The sequence below is a fragment of the Oncorhynchus nerka genome, linkage group LG8 (assembly GCF_034236695.1).
Source record: "Oncorhynchus nerka isolate Pitt River linkage group LG8, Oner_Uvic_2.0, whole genome shotgun sequence".
In the NCBI taxonomy this organism is placed as follows: domain Eukaryota; kingdom Metazoa; phylum Chordata; class Actinopteri; order Salmoniformes; family Salmonidae; genus Oncorhynchus; species Oncorhynchus nerka.
In genome coordinates, this window is record NC_088403.1 from 22,007,712 (window position 1) to 22,030,363 (window position 22,652).

Below are 22,652 nucleotides of genomic sequence, written 5' to 3' on the forward strand. Positions count from 1 at the left end.
CATGGAGATACAGTCATGGTGGCTGCTAGCTGGAATGTCGATTGGACATCCGCTCTTGTATAATACATAAACAAAGATTAGGCAGGGGCTGTAACAGATATGTACACAGACACACACACGCAGGGTTGCACAGTCTTTTTGTATCATTATTCAAATGTTTGTTTATGTGATAAAGCTGTAAAATAGGGAATAGGAATGCATCTCCCTCCCTCGATATTTTATTTCTTTCTTTACCTTGGTCTCACTCTCTCTAGATCTGTATACTCTCTCCCTCTGTTGGTGCTGCACACTGTTTTATGATCTTCAGAAACAGAGCACACACACACACACACACACGCGAGCAAGTGTTCGCGAAGCATGCGACAAATAAAATGTGATTTGACACGCGCACACACACGTCTTGAACCAATACCACAAGCTCCCTGTCACGTATGATGAGTTTTAAATCATGCACATGTCCAAGTACAGGCCAAGCTAAAACATGTGTGCCCGGTCACAGAGAGATCAATGCACAAACACACAGTGAAATGTCACGGAGGAAGTTCATGCATACTAAATGATACACATGTAGTCTCTCTCTCCCACACTACCAGAGATGAAAGAGCAGAAAAAAGGAGTGGATGGGAGGATGAAAGAGAGGAAGACTCTGATAGTTCACAGAGTTGTGTGTGTGTGTTGGATTACGTTTATTGCGTGTGTGTTTTGTAAGTAATCTGTGTGTTGTGCCACTGTCTTGTGGGACTCGGGGTATATTGAATGGAATAAGTACAGGGATGGAGAAACAGGAAGGATAGGAGGAGAGGAAGAGAAAGAGAGCAGTAACCAGAGAGAGAGAGAGAGACAGAGAAAGAGAGAGAGAGAGAGAGAGAGAGACAGAGGAGAGAGAAAGAGACAGAAATAAAGAGTGAAAGGGAGCAGAGAGAGAGTGAGGTTGGAAAGGAGAGGAGAAAACAAGAGCAGATGAGAGAATAGACAAGGATAATGTGAGTGAAGAAGGAAAGAGAGAGGGTAGAAGAAGAGGAGAGATAAAGAGACAGGGTAGAAGAGAAGGAGAGAAGGAGAGAAAGAGAGATTGAGAAAGATAAATTATAGAAGACACAAAACCCACCAGAAAACCAAGAAAACGACACAAACCCAACAAAAACACAAGTAACAAAATCTAGTCAACTTCCTTTCTCCCCCACTTCCCCTCTCTCCTCCCCCTCTCCACTCACCATAAACTGCACGTTGTCGAAGCCGTTGGCCAGTAGGTGGTTCTCGTATTGGACCAGTCCAATGCTGTCCAGCCATTGGCCCACAGACTGCATAGGGCACCGGGGACCTATGAGGGGGTGAAGGGGCAGACGCTTCAGGAGGGAGTAGCCATCCACCCGGTAACACCTGCAATCGGGCTGGGAGAGCTGGCACTGCCACATCATGTTGCGGGCAATGTGGCTGTCGAACGAGCCCGCCATAGTAGAGGAAGAGAGAGAGGCAAGAGAGGGGGAGGATGGTAGGATGGATGGGGGGGTTGGAGGATGGGGGTTGGGGTTAGGCTTGGCTGAGGGTTATGAGCATGGCTTAGGGGTGAGGATGGAGGGGCGAAGCATGCTAGGGTGCTGGGGCACAAGGGGGGTAGGGGGATAAGTTTAGGGTGGGTGGAGGTAGATCCAGGAATTGGGAAAAGAGGGGGAGGGCTAGGGTTAGATCCAGAGAAGAGGTGCCGTCCTGGGGGTAAGATCCATGAGAGAGAGGGTGCAGAGGCTGGAGGTGGTAAGATAGATCCGATAGATGCGTGTCTTGCTGCTGCTTTCCTTTCACGCTCTCAGCTGTTGCTTTCGCCTGCCTGTTCGCCTCGCTTGTGTATGTGTACGAGTGTGTGTGCGCGCGTGTGTGTACGTGTCAGCAGGAGAGAGAGAGAGAGAGAGAGAGAGAGAGAGAGAGAGAGAGAGAGAGAGAGAGAGAGAGAAGGAGATAGGGAGAGCTGCCTGCTTGGTAGAATTCTCTTTATCAAGTACTCCCACACTCAACTGGATGCTTTCTGCAGCCTTCTCTCTCTCTCTGCTCTCCCCCGCTCTCTCTCTCCACTCTGCCTTCCTCTCCCATTCTCCCTCCTCTTTCTATCCTCCCTCCCTACTCCTGTTTCTCTCTCCCTCGATCTCTCTGCTCTCCCTTCTTTCTCTCTCTCGCCCTTTTCTTGGTTCTCCCTCTATCGCTCCCTTTCCCTTCTCTCTCTCTGTCGATATCTCTCTCTCCCCTCCTTCTCTTTCTCTTCTCTCACTCGCTCTGTCCCCCTCCCTCTATCTCAGTGCCTTGCACAGATAGCAATAGCCATCAGAAGAGCCTCTTTGTCTGAGAGCTGAGCTGCCCCAACACACACAATGTGGGTGCGGGTGCATGTGCGTTGGTGGGAGACAGCAGGTTGAGCACATAGCGCAAACCGCATTTCTCAAAGTGGTTACCATGGTAAGGGAATGCTTGACATGCACAGGAGAGGCGGGATGATAGAGATCAGGGGAAGAGAGAGAGAGAGAGAGAGAGAGAGAGAGAGAGAGAGAGAGAGAGAGAGAGAGAGAGAGAGAGAGGAGGCAGGTGGATGGAGAAATAAGGGGGAAGATAGAGGGGAAGAGAAGGAGGAGAGAGAGGTGAGAGAGGGAGTGACAGAAGGACAAGTGGGGAGGAGACAGAACTGAGGAGGAAAGAGGGAGAGATGGGAAGGGAGAGAATGAGATAGAGGAGAAAGGAGGTATGGAAGCTGGGGATTTCAGTGAGGTGAGGTGTCTGACTATCTGTTTACCTGCATTATTCTCCTTGATCCCTTCTGAGCCCGTGCCAGTGCTGATGCCAGCCCCAATGGAGCTCATTATCTTATCAATCTGAATGGAGAGAGGAGAGAAGTGAGGAGAGAGGAGAGAGAGAGAGAGAGGAGAGAGAAGGGAGAAGGGAGAGGAGAGAGAGAGAGAGGAGAGAAGAGAGAGTTGCAATTTAGAAATGTTCATGTTGTATCTCTAGCTGCCTATATGTAAATTGGTGACATGGTCGTTATAAATTCTAATGAATGACAATCAATCACCTTTGAATTTTATTGAGTTGACAGGTGAGGAGGACAGAGGAGGCTGAAGGAGGAAAGGGGAGATTTGGAGGAAGTATGAAGAAGGGGAGGGAGAGAAAGGAGGGGAGAAGATGGATGGGAAAGCATGAAAGAGAGAGAGAGAGAGAAAAAGAGTAACCATCTAGGTTACGGCTTCAGAAGCCTCTGTCTGCCTTTAAGCTCGTCTACAGGAGGATTCCACAGAAGGAATCTGACCCTAGACCTGCTGTTAAGCACTCAACTGTTCAGCGCAGCGCCATACATCTGACAGGCTCAATGACTGCCTACCACATGATTGCCGACTCACTGATCTAAGATCAGAGAGCTCCCCCAGATTACACAATTCCTAATTTTAAAGTAATCTCTGGAATGGGAAAATTGGGATTCCCACATTGGGTTTGAGTACAAAAGTAATAGATCACTACTTCAGCCGTTGTTGCTCCTAGATGTTTCCACTTGACTATAACACCCCTCACAGTTGGCCGGGGCAGCTCTAGCAGGGCAGAAATTTGACAAACTGACTTGTTGGAAAGGTGGCATCCTATGACGGTGCCACGTTGAAAGTCACTGAGCGCATCAGTAAGGCCATTCTACTGCCAATGTTTGTCTATGGAGATTGCGTGGCTGTGTGCTCAATTTTATACAACTGTCAGGTGTGGCTGAAATAGACAAATCTACTCAATTGAATAGGTGTCCACATAGTTTTCTAGATAAAGTGTAGATTTCCTTCCTTTCCCAGCGTTCCCATTCTGTTTTCCCAAAGCAGGTAATTAAATATGACCCTTTATGTATAATTTCTGCAGATTAATAGAAGAATCTGTAGGTAAATTATCATCATCATTCAGCCTCTATAGAATTGTATGGCGTTTGCAATGTATGGCAAACCATCGCTAATGAATGAAAAACTGGGATCATCTCAACCCTACTATACAGCATCTGATAAACTGGGATCATCACAGACCTACTATACAGCATCTGATAAACTGGGATCATCTCAGACCTACTATACAGCATCTGATAAACTGGGATCATCACACCCCTACTATACAGCATGTGATAAACTGGGATCATCACACCCCTACTATACAGCATCTGATAAACTGGGGTCATCACAGACCTACTATACAGCATCTGATAAACTGGGATCATCACAGACCTACTATACAGCATCTGATAAACTGGGGTCATCACAGACCTACTATACAGCATCTGATAAACTGGGGTCATCACAGACCTACTATACAGCATCTGATAAACTGGGATCATCACAGACCTACTATACAGCATGTGAAAAACTGGGATCATCACAGACCTACTATACAGCATCTGATAAACTGGGGTCATCACAGACGTACTATACAGCATCTGATAAACTGGGATCATCACAGACCTACTATACAGCATCTGATAAACTGGGGTCATCACAGACCTACTATACAGCATCTGATAAACTGGGGTCATCACAGCCCTACTATACAGCATCTGATAAACTGGGATCATCTCAGCCCTACTATACAGCATCTGATAAACTGGGGTCATCACAGACCTACTATACAGCATCTGATAAACTGGGATCATCTCAGCCCTACTATACAGCATCTGATAAACTGGGGTCATCACAGACCTACTATACAGCATCTGATAAACTGGGATCATCACAGACCTACTATACAGCATCTGATAAACTGGGATCATCACAGACCTACTATACAGCATCTGATAAACTGGGATCATCACAGACCTACTATACAGCATCTGATAAACTGGGATCATCACAGACCTACTATACAGCATCTGATAAACTGGGGTCATCACAGACCTACTATACAGCATCTGATAAACTGGGATCATCACAGACCTACTATACAGCATCTGATAAACTGGGATCATCACAGACCTACTACACAGCATCTGATAAACTGGGATCATCACAGACCTACTATACAGCATCTGATAAACTGGGGTCATCACAGACCTACTATACAGCATGTGAAAAAGCCATATGATCATACACATCAATTAGATCACACATGTCAAACACACCCAGTATATTAGCCAATCAGCTTAAGTGTTTTGTTGCTATGTTCAGGAGTGCAGAATCCGGTCTAGAATAAGGCTCTACACTAATGATGATGTTTTGGACTGTAAAGTGGCAATTAGTGAAGTTGATATCTTTCTAATGAATTGTATAGGGTGATCATATGTGTATGGAAGAGGTGGCTTAACGTGTGTGTGTTCCTGGGTGTGTTCCTGGGTGAGTTCCTGGGTGTGTTCCTGGATGTGTTCCTGGGTGTGTTCCTGGGTATGAAGCTGGACTCCTTTTCCTGCATATCTTAACATCGGTCACCTCTCCAAATACACCCAAGAAAAGCATTAGTGGTGGTGTGTGTGTGTCTAGTGTGAATAGTGACCAGAAGATCATTTGGCTGAGTCAGTGTGTATAATATTTCTCACCAATGGAAATAAACACGTGGATCACAATCATGCTTAAAAGGTAAATCACCCCCGCCCACACACACACAAATGCTTTTTACTTTCTATCTCTCCATCGCGGTATGCATTTTTCATACCTTTTTTCTTATTCAATCTCCTCTCTTTTCTTAATTTCTTCTCACCTTTTATTTTTTTACTTTATAGAAGAGAAAGTAAAAGAACCTGGATATTCCTGTCATCTTCCTCTTGGACCAGAAACTAATTGTGTAGAACAGACTCACAGATAATAGACCACGTCATTTCTTCTTTGTTTAAGTTCTAGACATGACATTTCTATTTGACTGAACAGCAGCCACAGCATGTGCTTCTCTCACCTCCTCCCATTCAGCAGTGAAGGAGGGTGTTCTCTCAAGCTGGCCCCCAGGACTGGCGGTGTCCCCTGGGCTTCCTCTCGGCCCCTGGCCCCTGGCCCCCGACCCCCAGTGGTACTCCTCCTGAAAGAGACCGTCAACACACTGTCCATTAATCTACGTTTAACAATGGATCCATCAATTGAATCAATATCGTTTATCAAGTTGGACAACTGTCTGTGGCTTGAAGCAAATTCTAAGGTGAGGTTCTGTAACAGTCATTCCCCCAATGGTAACCAAACAAACGGTTACATTTACCAACACCCACCCTCTCAGTGTAATAAGCCCGGGGCAGTACTTTTAACCGCAATTAATATTACACCTGACATTTCACACAAGATAAAGAGGGAATGGTCAAAAAAACAGCATTGTTTCTTCATGAAAAGGGGATATAAACACGACAACAGACCTGTATGGGTGACACAGCCACCAGGTTGGAGTCAGACTTGGACAGTGACTTGGAGAGCTTTAGGTCCAGCACACTGCGAGGTATGGATCTCATCCTGCCCAGGGTAAAGGCCCTGTCCTCGTATCCAGACACCGGTGTCCCCTCCCTGAGTCCACCAGCTCCCGACACACACCCCCTCACCACCACCGCCTCCCCGTTCCAACCATATGGCGAGGAGGAGGAGGGCGAGGTGCTCTGGGGGTTCTGGTTAACCCGGGTGTGGAAAATGGTGCGATAGACTACCTGAGGTTTGGGGGGTCTGTCGTCTTTGATTGGGTCTTTGGAGGTCTTCAGAGTCAACGCCTCGTTTCCTGTGTGAGGGATAATGAGGGGCGGTGGAAGTCCAATTCCTAATTCAAAGGGCTGGGTTACCGAAGTGAGGTTGCCCTGGTTACCGAGCGTGGTTACCGGGCTGGTGTGGGGGTCCGAGGGGGTGTGTTTTCGGGCTTTGGGATTGGTGTTGGAGGTGTAGAGGTGGTAGGGTGTGTCGGGCGTCTCGCAGGCCGGCGAGGAGCCGTGGAGGAGGCCGGCAAACTCTACAGGGACGAGGCTCTGTCGTCGGTCGTCTGGTAGTAGGAGTGTATTGGAAGAGGCGGGGGGAGGGTTCTGCTGGTACGTCCCGTCGTCTGAGGAGAGAAAACACACACAAGTTAATGTTGGAGTACACCACACACACATTCCAGGTCCAACATACATACCATACACAGACCCACAGATTGGTTGCACACAGTAACCAATCTTATGAGATCTCCCTCTCTCTCTCTTGTGCTAACATGGAGACAGTAAAAGGTGCTCCATAACCATACCATAACCATACCAAACCCATACCATAACCATACCCATACCACACCACACCATATCCATACCATAACCATACCATATCCATACGATATACAGTGGGGCAAAAAAGTAGTTAGTCAGCCACCAATTGTGCAAGTTCTCCCACTTAAAAAGATGAGAGAGGCCTGTAATTTTCATCATAGGTACACTTCAACTATGACAGACAAAATTAGGGATAAAAATCCAGAAAATCCCATTAATGAATTTATTTGCAAATTATGGTGGAAAATAAGTATTTGGTCACCTACAAACAAGCAAGATTTCTGGCTCTCACAGACCTGTAACTTCTTATTTTAGAGGCTCCTCTGTCCTCCACTCGTTACCTGTATTAATGGCACCTGTTTGAACTTGTTATCAGTATAAAAGACACCTGTCCACAACCTCAAACAGTCACACTCCAAACTCCACTATGGCCAAGACCAAAGAGCTGTCAAAGGACACCAGAAACAAAATTGTAGACCTGCACCAGGCTGGGAAGACTGAATCTGCAATAGGTAAGCAGCTTGGTTTGAAGAAATCAACTGTGAGAACAATTATTAGGAAATGGAAGACATACAAGACCACTGATAATCTCCCTCGATCTGGGGCTCCACGCAAGATCTCACCTCGTGGGGTCAAAATGATCACAAGAACGGTGAGCAAAAATCCCAGAACCACACGGGGGGACTTAGTGAATGACCTGCAGAGAGCTGGGACCAAAGTAACAAAGCCTACCATCAGTAACACACTACGCCGCCAGGGACTCAAATCCTGCAGTGCCAGACGTGTCCCCCTGCTTTAGCCAGTACATGTCCAGGCCCGTCTGAAGTTTGCTAGAGAGCATTTGGATGATCCAGAAGAAGATTGGGAGAATGTGATATGGTCAGATGAAACCAAAATATAAGAATGCTGAGTTGCATCCAAAGAACACCATACCTGCTGTGAAGCATGGGGGTAGAAACATCATGCTTAGGGGCTGTTTTTCTGCAAAGGGACCAGGACGACTGATCCGTGTAAAGCCATGTATCGTGAGATTTTGGGTGAAAACCTTCCATCAGCAAGGGCATTGAAGATGAAACGTGGCTGGGTCTTTCAGCATGACAATGATCCCAAACACACCGCCCGGGCAACGAAGGAGTGGCTTTGTAAGAAGCATTTCAAGGTCCTGGAGTGGCCTAGCCAGTCTCCAGATCTCAACCCCATAGAACATATTTGGAGGGAGGAGTTGAAAGTCCGTGTTGCCCAGCAACAGCCCCAAAACATCACTGCTCTAGAGGAGATCTGCATGGAGGAATGGGCCAAAATACCAGCAACAGTGTGTGAAAAACTTGTGAAGACTTACAGAAAACGTTTGAGATAAACTTTTGTTATTGACCAAATACTTATTTTCCACCATAATTTGCAAATAAATTCATTAAAAATCCTACAATGTGATTTTCTGGATTTTTTGTCTCATTTTGTCTGTCATAGTTGAAGTGTACCTATGATGAAAATTACAGGCCTCTCATCTTTTTAAGTGGAAGAACTTGCAAAATTGGTGGCTGACTAAATACTTTTTTGCCCCACTGTACATACCATAACCATACCCATACCATACCACACCTTAACCATGATATACATACCATAGCCATACCATCACATACCCATAGCCATACCATAACCATATCCATAACCATACCATACAATAACCATATCCATAACCATAACCATAACCATATCCATACCATATCCATACCATAACCACACCATACCCATATCCATACCATAACATAACCATACCATAACCATACCTATACCCATAACCATACCATATCCATAACCATCCCCATATCCATAACCATATCCATAACCATATCCATACCATATCCATAACCATCCCCATATCCATATCCATAACCATATACATAACCATATACATAACCATAATCATACCGTAACCATATCATAACCATCCCCATACCATGACCATACCAATATCCATACCCATACCACACTATAACCATACGATATACATACCACACCATATCCATATCATAGCCATATCCATAACCATACCATAACATCCATACCCATAACCATATCCATAACCATACCATAACCATATCCATACCATCACATACCCATAACCATATACATACCCATAACCATATTCATACCATAACCATACCATAACCATATCCATACCATCACATACCCATAACCATACCCATATTCATACCATAACCATACCATAACCATATCCATACCATAACCATATCCATACCATAACCATAACATACCCATATCATAACCATATCCATACCATCACATACCCATATCCATACCATAACCATACCCATAACCATACCATACCCATAACCATATCCATAACCATACCATAACCATATCCATACCATCACATACCCATAACCATATACATACCCATAACCATATTCATACCATAACCATACCATAACCATATCCATACCATCACATACCCATAACCATACCCATATTCATACCATAACCATACCATAACCATATCCATACCATAACCATAACATACCCATATCATAACCATATCCATACCATCACATACCCATATCCATACCATAACCATACCCATAACCATATCCATACCACAACATAAACATACCATATCCATATCATAACCATACCCATACCATATCCATACCACAACATAACCATACCATAGCCATATCATATCATAACCATACCATACCCATACCACAACATAACCATACCATAACATAAATACCATAACCATACCATCACATACCCATAACCATATCCATAACCATACCATAGCCATATCCATACCATCACATACCCATAACCATATTCATACCATAACCATATCCATACCATAACCACACCATAACCATACCCATAACCATACCACAACATAACCATACCATAGCCATATCCATATCATAACCATAATAACCATACCATAGCCATAACCATATCCATGTTCATATCCATACCATCACATACCCATAACCATATCCATACCATCACATACCCATAACCATACCCATTTCCATAACCATACCATATCCATACCATAACATAGCCATATCCATACCATAACCATATCCATAACCATACCCATATCATATCCATATTCCTAACCATACCATCACATACCCATAACCATATCCATACCATAACCATAACCATATCCATACCATAACCATACCCATATCATATCCATATTCCTAACCATACCATATCCATACCATCACATACCCATATCCATAACCATACCCATAACCATACCATATCCATACCATATCCATATTCCTAACCATACCATATCCATACCATCACATACCCATAACCATATCCATACCATAACCATATCATAACCATAACCATATCATATCCATATTCCTAACCATAACCATATCCATAACCATATCCATACCATAACATAGCCATATCCATAACCATAACCATATCCATATCATATCCATATTCCTAACCATACCATATCCATACCATAACATAGCCATATCCATAACCATACCCATATCATATCCATATTCCTAACCATACCATATCCATACCATAGCCATACCATAACCATATCCATAACCATACCCATATCATATCCATATTCCTAACCATACCATCACATACCCATAACCATATCCATACCATAACCATATCCATACCCATTTCCATAACCATACCATATCCATACCATAACATAGCCATATCCATAACCATACCCATATCATATCCATACCATATCCATACCATCACATACCCATAACCATATCCATACCATAACCATATCCATATCCATAACCATATCCATACCCATATCATATCCATATTCCTAACCATACCATATCCATACCATAGCCATATCCATAACCATACCCATATCATATCCATATTCCTAACCATACCATATCCATACCATCACATACCCATAACCATATCCATACCATATCCATAACCATACCATAACCATATCCATATCCATAACCATATCCATACCCATATCATATCCATATTCCTAACCATACCATATCCATACCATACCCATAACCATATCCATACCATAACCATATCCATACCATAACCATATTCCTAACCATACCATATCCATACCATAACATACCCATACCATAACCATACCCATATCATATCCATATTCCTAACCATACCATATCCATACCATCACATACCCATAACCATATCCATACCATATCCATACCCATATCCATAACCATATCCATACCATACCCATATCCATAACCATACCCATATCATATCCATATTCCTAACCATACCATATCCATACCATCACATACCCATAACCATATCCATACCATAACCATACCATAACCATATCCATACCCATAACCATACCCATATCATATCCATATTCCTAACCATACCATATCCATACCATCACATACCCATAACCATATCCATACCATAACCATATCCATACCATAACCATATCATAACCATACAATAACCATACCATATCCATACCATAATACCATACCATAACCATATCCATACCATAACCATATCATATCCATACCATCACATACCCATACCATAACCATATCCATACCATAACCATACAATAACCATACCATCACATAACCATATCCATAACCATATACATAACCATATCCATAACCATCCCCATATCCATATCCATAACCATATACATAACCATATACATAACCATAATCATACCGTAACCATATCATAACCATCCCCATACCATGACCATACCAATATCCATACCCATACCACACTATAACCATACGATATACATACCACACCATATCCATATCATAGCCATATCCATAACCATACCATAACATCCATACCCATAACCATATCCATAACCATACCATAACCATATCCATACCATCACATACCCATAACCATATTCATACCATAACCATACCATAACCATATCCATATCATATCCATATTCCTAACCATACCATATCCATACCATAACATAGCCATATCCATAACCATACCCATATCATATCCATATTCCTAACCATACCATATCCATACCATAGCCATACCATAACCATATCCATAACCATACCCATATCATATCCATATTCCTAACCATACCATCACATACCCATAACCATATCCATACCATAACCATATCCATACCCATTTCCATAACCATACCATATCCATACCATAACATAGCCATATCCATAACCATACCCATATCATATCCATACCATATCCATACCATCACATACCCATAACCATATCCATACCATAACCATATCCATATCCATAACCATATCCATACCCATATCATATCCATATTCCTAACCATACCATATCCATACCATAGCCATATCCATAACCATACCCATATCATATCCATATTCCTAACCATACCATATCCATACCATCACATACCCATAACCATATCCATACCATAACCATATCCATAACCATACCATAACCATATCCATATCCATATCCATACCATATCATATCCATATTCCTAACCATACCATATCCATACCATACCCATAACCATATCCATACCATAACCATACCATAACCATATTCCTAACCATACCATATCCATACCATAACATACCCATACCATAACCATACCCATATCATATCCATATTCCTAACCATACCATATCCATACCATCACATACCCATAACCATATCCATACCATATCCATACCCATATCCATAACCATATCCATACCATATCCATAACCATACCCATATCATATCCATATTCCTAACCATACCATATCCATACCATCACATACCCATAACCATATCCATACCATAACCATACCATAACCATATCCATACCCATAACCATACCCATATCATATCCATATTCCTAACCATACCATATCCATACCATCACATACCCATAACCATATCCATACCATAACCATATCATACCATACCATACAATAACCATACCATATACATAACCATACCATAACCATATACCATATCCATACCATCACATACCCATACCATAACCATATCCATACCATAACCATACCATACAATAACCATACCATATACATAACCATAACATAACCATAACCATAACCATACCATCACATAACCATAACCATAACCATATCCATACCATAACCATATCCCTACCGATCTAGAAAAACACACAACAATACAGAGGAAAGAGGATCTATGTTAAAACAACTAGAGAAAAACACATCAGAATCAGGATTAACAGAGCGAGTTAAAATAAAGATTAAAAACAAGAGAGAGACAGAGAGAAGAATGATAGAGGGAAACATACATCTGCTGCTACCCTGTCAAGATGCAGGCTCCTACGGTACACACTACACAACTCCTGACAGAGGTCTGACACGGCTGCCTGGTCAACATCACTGTGTGTGTGTGTGCATGCATGTGCGTGTGAGAGAGAAGAGAGAGAGAGAGAGAGAGCACATGTGTGATGTATCAGTGTGTCTGGCCCATTGACTGAGTTCTGTGAGGTGTACTTAGAGCCAAATGGATGCATTGAGAGAGACAGCCACTGTCTCTGTGTGCAGTGGGGTGAAAGAGGGATTGGGAGACAGAGAGAGGAGAGTCTTTCTGGTCTAACTCAGAAAGAGAGCTGGCCCGTATATCTATGTATGTGCGTGATTCTGCCCGGGGATGGTGTACAGTATTCTATTTAGTCTTTGTGCATGTACAGTGTCATCCTGAGGTCGCGGAGTACATTTTCCTTCAATTCAAATTTCTAAAGCTTTATTGTCCATTCTTTTCATACAGTCAATGCCCTACTCCAAACCACACCACATATTCACAATGAGATTTGAGAAAGATTAAACCCAATAAACAGACAAACAGATATGCAGCCAAACAGAGCTGAGTGTATCAGTGTGTGTAATATCAGTGAACAAAACTATGATCAGCAGGACAACATGGTCTGTGTGCGTGTGTATAACCAAGTATAATACCATGGTGGACACACAGACATTTACACAGTACCATGGTGGATACACAGACATTTACACAGTACCATGGTGGATACACAGACATTTACACAGTACCATGGTGGATACACAGATAATTACACAGTACCATGGTGGATACACAGATAATTACACAGTACCATGGGGGAAACACAGATAATTACACAGTACCATGGTGGATACACAGATAATTACACAGTACCATGGTGGATACACAGATAATTACACAGTACCATGGTGGATACACAGACATTTACACAGTACCATGGTGGATACACAGATAATTACACAGTACCATGGTGGATACACATATAATTACACAGTACCAAGGGGGAAACACAGATAATTACACAGTATCATGGTGGAAACACAGATAATTACACAGTACCATGGTGGATACACAGATAATTACACAGTACCATGGTGGATACACAGACAATTACACAGTACCATGGTGGATACACAGACAATTACACAGTACCATGGTGGATACACAGACATTTACACAGTACCATGGTGGATACAGAGACATTTACACAGTACCATGGTGGATACACAGACATTTACACAGTACCATGGTGGATACACAGATAATTACACAGTACCATGGTGGATACACATACATTTACACAGTGCCATGGTGGATACACAGATAATTACACAGTACCATGGTGGATACACAGATAATTACACAGTACCAAGGGGGAAACACAGATAATTACACAGTACCATGGTGGATACACAGATAATTACACAGTAAAGCTCTGAGAGGGAGACCTAATGTTACTGTATCTCACATGATTCTGTTGGTTCTAATAATATAATTGGATAAATGTTATGCACATATGCATCTTATTATCTATAAATACATAAAAAGATTAGTCATTAGCTGGATACATCAGGGGAGATGCTGGTGCCAGGAAATGGATAAAGGACTGTGTGTGTGTGTGTGTGTGTGTGTGTGTGTGTGTGTGTGTGTGTGTGTGTGTGTGTGTGTGTGTGTACACAGTGTATTCACAAAGTATTCAGACCCCTTGGCTTTTTCCACATTTTGTTACATTACAGCATTATTCTAAAATGGATTAAATTGTTATTTTTCCTCGTCAATCTATAAGGCCTTACCAAGCAGAGGCAGTAACTGTTCATAGAGTGGATCTGAGAAAAATGGCTTTTATTTACCTTGGTCTCACAGCAACTTTATGCAGTTACTGCTAACATGAGCCCCCCATTTTCTCCAAAACACAATTCAATAGAGGAAGGGTACTTATCCACTTGATTAAGCATGTATTTAATGTTGCAAAAATAACATGAACTCATTTTCGACCAAATGAGCAGTTACTGCCTTTCTTCTAGGTAGGGCAGTATACACAATACCCCATGATGACAAAGGAAAAAAAGTTTTTTAGACATTTAAAAAAATGTATATATAAAAAAAAAAAAATCTGAAAAATCACATTTACATAAGTATTCAGACCCTTTACTCAGTACTTTGTTGAAGCACCTTTGGCATCGGTTACAGCCTTGAGTCTACTTGGGTATGACGCTACAAGCTTGGCACACCTGTATTTGGGGAGTTTATCCCATTCTTCTTTGCAGATCCTCTCAAGCTCTGTCAGGTTGGATGGGGAGTGTCGCTGTACAGCTATTTTCAGGTCTCTCTAGAGATGTTCGATCAGGTTCAAGTCTGGGCTCTGGCTGGGCCACTCAAGGACATTCAGCGATTTGTCCCAAAGCCACTCTTGGCTGTGTGCTTAGGGTCGGTGTCCTGATGGAAGGCAAACCTTTGCCCCAGTCTGAGATCCTCAGCGCTCTGGAGCAGGTTTTCATCAAGGATCTCTCTGTACTTTGCTTCATTCATCTTTCACTCGATCCTGACAAGTCTCCCAGTCCCTGTCGCTGAAAAACATCCCCACAGCATGATGCTGCCACCACCATGTTTCCTCCAGCTGTGATGCTTGGCAGTCAGGCCAAAGAGTTCAATCTTGGTTTCATCAGACCAGAGAATCTTGTTTCTCATGGTCTGAGAGTCCTTTAGGGGGCTGTCATGTGCCTTTTACTGAGGAGTGGCTTCCATCTGGCCACTATACCATAAAGGCCTGACTGGTGGAGTGCCTCAGAGATGGTTGTCCTTCTGGAAGGTTCTCCCATCTCCACAGAGGAACTCTGGAGCGCTGTCAGGGTGACCATCGGGTTCATGGTCACCTCTCTGACCAAGGCCCTCCTCCCCCGATTGCTCAGTCGTGGTGGTTTCAAACTTCTTGTGGAGGCCACAGCGTTCTTGGGGACCTTCATGCTGCAGAAATGTTTTGGTTCCTTTTCCTCAGATCTGTGCCTCAACACAATCCTGTCTTGGAGCTCTATGGACAATTCTTTCGACCTCATGGCTTGGTTTTTGCTCTGACAATCACTGTCAACTGTGGGACCTTATATAGACAGGTGTGTGCCTTTCTAAATAATAAGGCTATAACGTAACAAAATGTGGAAAAAGTCAAGGGGTCTGAATACTTTCAGAATGAACTGTATATATACAGTATATAGAGACAGAGCGAGAGACAGAGCGAGAGAGAGAGTGAGAGCCAGAGACAGAGAGGAGAGAGAAGGAGTGAGAGACAGAGCCAGAGACAGAGAGGAGAGTGACAGAGCGAGAGACAGAGCCAGAGAGGAGAGAGACAGAGACAGAGACAGAGTGAGAGACAGAGCGAGAGACAGAGCGAGAGACAGAGCGAGAGACAGAGCGAGAGACAGAGCGAGAGACAGACAGACAGTGAGGAGAGAGACAGAGACAGACAGACAGACAGACAGACAGACAGACAGACAGACAGACAGAGAGAATCACTAAAACAATACAGAAATACACTACGAGAAAAAGAAGGAACAGCACGTCAGAAATCAGCTCAATGTAATTGAAGAATCCATAGACTAACGACTTCTGGGAACATTGGAACACACTAAATAAATAACAACATGAAGAGTTATCTATCCAAAACGGAGATGCATGGATAAAATACTTCTCCAATCGTTTTGCCTCTATAACAAAGAACAAACAGCAAAAACATATACATGATCAAATAAACATCTTAGAATCAACTATTAAAGACTACCAGAACCCACTGCATTCTCCAATTACATTGAATGAACTACAGGACAAAATACAAACACTCCAACCCAAAACATTCTCAATGAAATGATCAAATATACAGACCACAAATTCTAATTTGCACAAATTCTAACATCATCCTCAGCTCTGGCACCTTCCCTAATATGTGGAAGCAAGGACTGATTACCCCAATCCACAAAAGTGGAGACAAATTTGACCCCAATAATTACCGTGGGATATGCATCAACAGCGACCTTTGGAAAATACTCTGCATTATCATTAACAGCAGACTCGTACATATCCTCAGTGAAAACAATGTACTGAGCAAATGTCAAATAAGCTTTTTCCCAAATGACCGTACAACAGACCACATATTCCCCCTGGACTCCCTAATTAAGAAACAAACAAACCAAAACAAAGGCAAGTCTTCTCATGCTTTGTTGATTTCCAAAAAGCTTTTGACTCAATATGGCATGAAGGTCTTCGGTACAAATTGATGGAAAGTGGTGTTCGGGGAAAAACATACAACATTATACAATCTATGTACACAAACAACAAGTGTGCAGTTAAAATTGACAAAAAACACACACATTTCTTTTCAGAGGGCCGTGGGGTCAAACAGGGATGCAGCTTGAGCCCCACCCTCTAACAGATATATCAACAAATTGGCGAGGGCACTAGAACAGTCTGCAGCACCCGGCCTCACCCTATTAGAATCTGAAGTCAAATGTCTACTGTTTGCTGATGAGCTGGTGCTTATGTCCCCAATCAAAGAGGGCCTACAGCAGCACCTAGATGTTCTGACAACATTCTGTCGGGCCCTGACAGTAAATCTCATTAAGACAAAAATAATGGTGTTCCAAAAAAGGTCCCGTTGTCAGGACCACGAATACAATTTCCATCTAGACACTGTTGCCCTAGAGCACACAAAAAACGATATATACCTCAGCCTAAACATCAGCGCCAGAAGTAACTACCACAAAGCTGTGTAAGATCTGAGAGACGGGCCTTCGACACCATCAAAAGGAACATCAAATTCGACATACCTATTAGGATCTGGCTAAAAAATACTTGAATCAGTTATAGAACCCATTGTTCTTTATGGCCGTGAGGTGAGGTCTGGGGTCCACTCACCAAACAAAAATTCACAAAATATGGACAAAAACAAAATTGAGACTCTGCATGCAGGTTTCTGCAAAAAATATCCTCAGTGTACAACGGATCCCCTGGACAGCGACACAATTAGACCCAACCAATGAGAAAACAAAAAGATAATTACTTGACACATTGGAAAGAATAAACAACAAAAAACAGAGCAAACTAGAATGTTATTTGGCCCTAAACAGAGAGTACACAGTGGCAGAATACCTGACCACTGTGACTGACCCAAAATCAAGGAAAGCTTTGACTATGTACAGACTCAGTGAGCATAGCCTTGTTATTGAGAAAGGCTGCCATAGCCTGTCTGCCTATGTGCCACTGCCCACAAAATGAGGTGGAAACTGAGCTGCACTTCCCAACCTCCTGCCCTATGTATGACCATATTAGAAAGACATATTTCCCTCAGATTACACAGACCCACAAAGAATTTGAAAATAAAACCCAATTTTGATAAACTTCCATATCTATTGGGTGAAATACCAGTGTTCCATCACAGCAGATACATTTGTGTCCTGTTGCCACAAGAAAAGGCCAACCAGTGAAGAACAAACACCATTGTAAATACAACCCATATTTATGTTGATTTATTTCCCTTTTGTACTTAACTTTTTGTACACTGTTACAACAATGTATATAGACATAATATGACATTAGAAATGTCTTTGGAACTATTGTGAGTAATGTTTCCTGTCCAATTTGTATTGTTGAAATCCCCCTAAATTAAATCAAATTGAAAGAGAGAGAGAGAGAGAGTAACAGTAGAAAGAACAGCGGAGGTGAACAGAGGTAAGGGAAAAATAATCCACACACGTAGGGAGGAGAGGAGAAAACTACTGTTCAGCCCTGAATCAAAAATGATCCATCCATATAAACACAGCATGAGTCAGATGAAGGAGAGAGAGACCTCAACTTGGACAGACAAATCTCTCTCTCTCTGTATTCTGTCCTCTGTGTGTGTGTCTTACTTCAGGTCACCACCTGCTTCACATACTGACTCATACTACTGAAATATGCTTACAAGGCCACACCCAGTCTTACAAGTGCACACCCAGTCTTACAAGTGCACACCCAGTCTTACAAGTGCACACCCAGTCTTACATGTGCACACCCAGTCTTACATGTGCACACCCAGTCTTACATGTGCACACCCAGTCTTACATGTGCACACCCAGTCTTACAAGTACACACCCAGTCTTACAAGTACACACCCAGTCTTACAAGTACACACCCAGTCTTACAAGTGCACACCCAGTCTTACAAGTACACACCCAGTCTTACAAGTACACACCCAGTCTTACAAGTACACACCCAGTCTTACAAGTACACACCCAGTCTTACAACTGCACACCCAGTCTTACAAGTACATACCCAGTCTTACAAGTACACACCCAGTCTTACAAGTACACACCCAGTCTTACAAGTACACACAACAGGACCTGATAGTGCTCCTGTTGCACCACACAGCATACCTGCATTCCTCGCTGTACATGCATAGGCACACACACACACAAGCACGCAGGTGTAGTCTTCCTGTTGACAGTTAACCACGGTAACATATGTGTATTAATGTGTGTGTAAGTGCTTGTGCGTGTGTGTGTCTGTGTGTGAGAGTGTGAGAGACAGACAACTGCAGGCTCTTACTGTAATGTATTTACAATTCCAGAAACTGAGTTAAATCACCACATAATGGCCTTCTCTTCCATGACCCTCCCACCCACAACAATATTATTCTACCACTCTTACAGGATAGAGAGAGAGAGAGGATGAAAAGGGATGACGGAAAAAAGGCGAGAGAATGCCCTTTTCTCCTCTCTCTTCCTGTCTTGCCCTCTCCCCTCGCTTTTCTCCTCTCTCTTCCTGTCTTGCCCTCTCCCCTCGCTTTTCTCCTCTCTCTTCCTATCTTGCCCTCTCCCCTCGCTTTTCTCCTCTCTCTTCCTGTCTTGCCCTCTCCCCTCGCTTTTCTCCTCTCTTTTCCTGTCTTGACCTCTTCCCTCGCCTTTCTCCTCTCTCTTCCTGTCTTGCCCTCTTCCCTCACTTTTCTCCTCTCTCTTCCTGTCTTGCCCTCTTCCCTCACTTTTATCCTCTCTCTTCCTGTTCTGCCCTCTTACCTCACTTTTCTCCTCTCTCTTCCTGTTCTGCCCTCTTCCCTCACTTTTCTCCTCTCTCTTCCTGTTCTGCCCTCTTCCCTCACTTTTCTCCTCTCTCTTCCTGTTCTGCCCTCTTCCCTAACCTTTTCTCCTCCATCCTGGGCAGGTGTTGTGAGCGATTGCACGCCCCCGCGCCCAGCGGGATTAAAGAGGACACGTTTAATTGCTTGTTAACAAATGTTTACGGCGCCGTACTGAGCAGCCACCCATTTCCTGCCAAGTATAGACCTCCATTAGTCTGAGGCTGCTGTCGGAGATACACTGGGCTGGAAGTAGGGAGAGACAGAGAGAGACAGAAGGAAGAGACAGAGAGAGAGACAGGAGGGAGAGACAGAGAGAGACAGGAGGGAGAGACAGAGAGAGACAGGAGGGAGAGACAGAGAGAGACCGGAGGGAGAGACAGAGAGAGAGAGAGACCGGAGGGAGAGACAGAGAGAGACAGGAGGGAGAGACAGAGAGAGACAGAGAGAGAGACAGAGAGAGACAGGAGGGAGAGACAGAGAGAGAGACATGAGGGAGAGAGAGAGAGAGACAGGAGGGAGAGAGAGAGAGACAGGGGGGAGAGATGGAGAGAGAGAGACAAAGAGAGACAGGAGGGAGAGACAGAGAGAGAGAGACCGGAGGGAGAGACAGAGAGAGAGACAGAGAGAGAGACGGAGAGAGACAGGAGGGAGACAGGAGGGAGAGAAAGAGAGAGAGACAGGAGGGAGAGAGAGAGACAGGGGGGAGAGATGGAGAGAGAGACAGGAGGGAGAGACAGAGAGAGAGAGACAGGACGGACAGACAGAGAGAGAGACAGAAGGGAGAGACAGAGAGAGAGAGAGAGAGAGACAGAGAGAGAGACAGGAGGGAGAGACAAAGAGAGAGATAGGAGGGAGAGACAGAGAGAGAGACAGGAGGGAGAGAGAGAGAGACAGGAGGGAGAGAGAGAGAGACAGGAGGGAGAGACAGAGAGAGAGACCGAGAGAGACAGGAGGGAGAGACAGAGAGAGAGACAGGAGGGAGAGAGGGAGAGAGAGACAGGAGGGAGAGACAGAGAGACAGGAGGGAGAGACAGAGAGAGACAGGAGGGAGAGACAGGAGGCAGAGACAGGAGGGAGAGACGGGAGGCAGAGAGACAGGAGGGAGAGACAGAGAGAGAGACAGGAGGGAGAGACAAAGTGAGAGACAGAAGGGAGAGACAAAGAAAGACAGGAGGGAGAGACAAAGAGAGACGGGAGGGAGAGACAAAGAGAAACAGGAGGGAGAGAGAGAGAGAGACCGGAGGGAGAGACAGAGAGAGAGACCGAGAGAGACAGGAGGGAGAGACAGAGAGAGAGACAGGAGGGAGAGAGGGAGAGAGACAGGGGGAGAGATGGAGAGAGAGACAGGAGGGAGAGACCGAGAGAGAGAGACAAAGAGAGACAGGAGGGAGAGACAGAGAGAGAGAGACCGGAGGGAGAGACAGAGAGAGAGACAGAGAGAGAGAGACAGAGAGAGAGACGGAGAGAGACAGGAGGGAGACAGGAGGGAGAGACAGAGAGAGAGACAGGAGGGAGAGAGAGAGAGAGAGACAGGGGGGAGAGATGGAGAGAGAGACAGGAGGGAGAGACAGAGAGAGAGAGACAGGAGGGAGAGACAGAGAGAGAGACAGAAGGGAGAGACAGAGAGAGAGAGAGAGAGAGACAGAGAGAGAGAGAGACAGAAGGGAGAGACAGAGAGAGAGAGAGAGAGAGAGACAGAGAGAGAGACAGGAGGGAGAGACAAAGAGAGAGACAGGAGAGAGAGAGAGACAGGAGGGAGAGAGAGAGAGACAGGAGGGAGAGACAGAGAGAGACAGGAGGGAGAGACGGGAGGCAGAGAGACAGGAGGGAGAGACAGAGAGAGAGAGGAGGGAGAGACAGAGAGAGAGAGAGAGAGAGAGAGAGAGACATGAGGGAGAGACAGAGAAAGAGAGACAGGAGGGAGAGAGAGAGAGACAGGAGGGAGAGACAGAGAGAGACAGGAGGGAGAGACGGGAGGCAGAGAGACAGGAGGGAGAGACAGAGAGAGAGACAGGAGGGAGAGACAGAGAGAGAGAGAGAGAGAGA

At 44.0% G+C, this 22,652-nt stretch overlaps 1 protein-coding gene across 4 annotated transcripts in view; it reads right to left on the reverse strand.

Annotated features, from left to right (window-relative positions):
- LOC115123057 (ankyrin repeat and sterile alpha motif domain-containing protein 1B-like) overlaps positions 1–22,652 on the reverse strand; it is a 288,347-nt gene that overhangs the window by 112,771 nt on the left and 152,924 nt on the right. For all 4 annotated transcript variants that reach the window (XM_065021514.1, XM_065021512.1, XM_065021513.1 and 1 more), the window contains 4 exons: positions 6,323–6,987; positions 5,878–5,997; positions 2,777–2,855; positions 1,215–1,321 (listed from right to left, as the gene is read on the reverse strand). In XM_065021514.1, the coding sequence (XP_064877586.1) occupies positions 1,215–1,321; positions 2,777–2,855; positions 5,878–5,997; positions 6,323–6,987 (971 nt within the window). The remainder of the gene's footprint in view (positions 1–1,214; positions 1,322–2,776; positions 2,856–5,877; positions 5,998–6,322; positions 6,988–22,652) is intronic.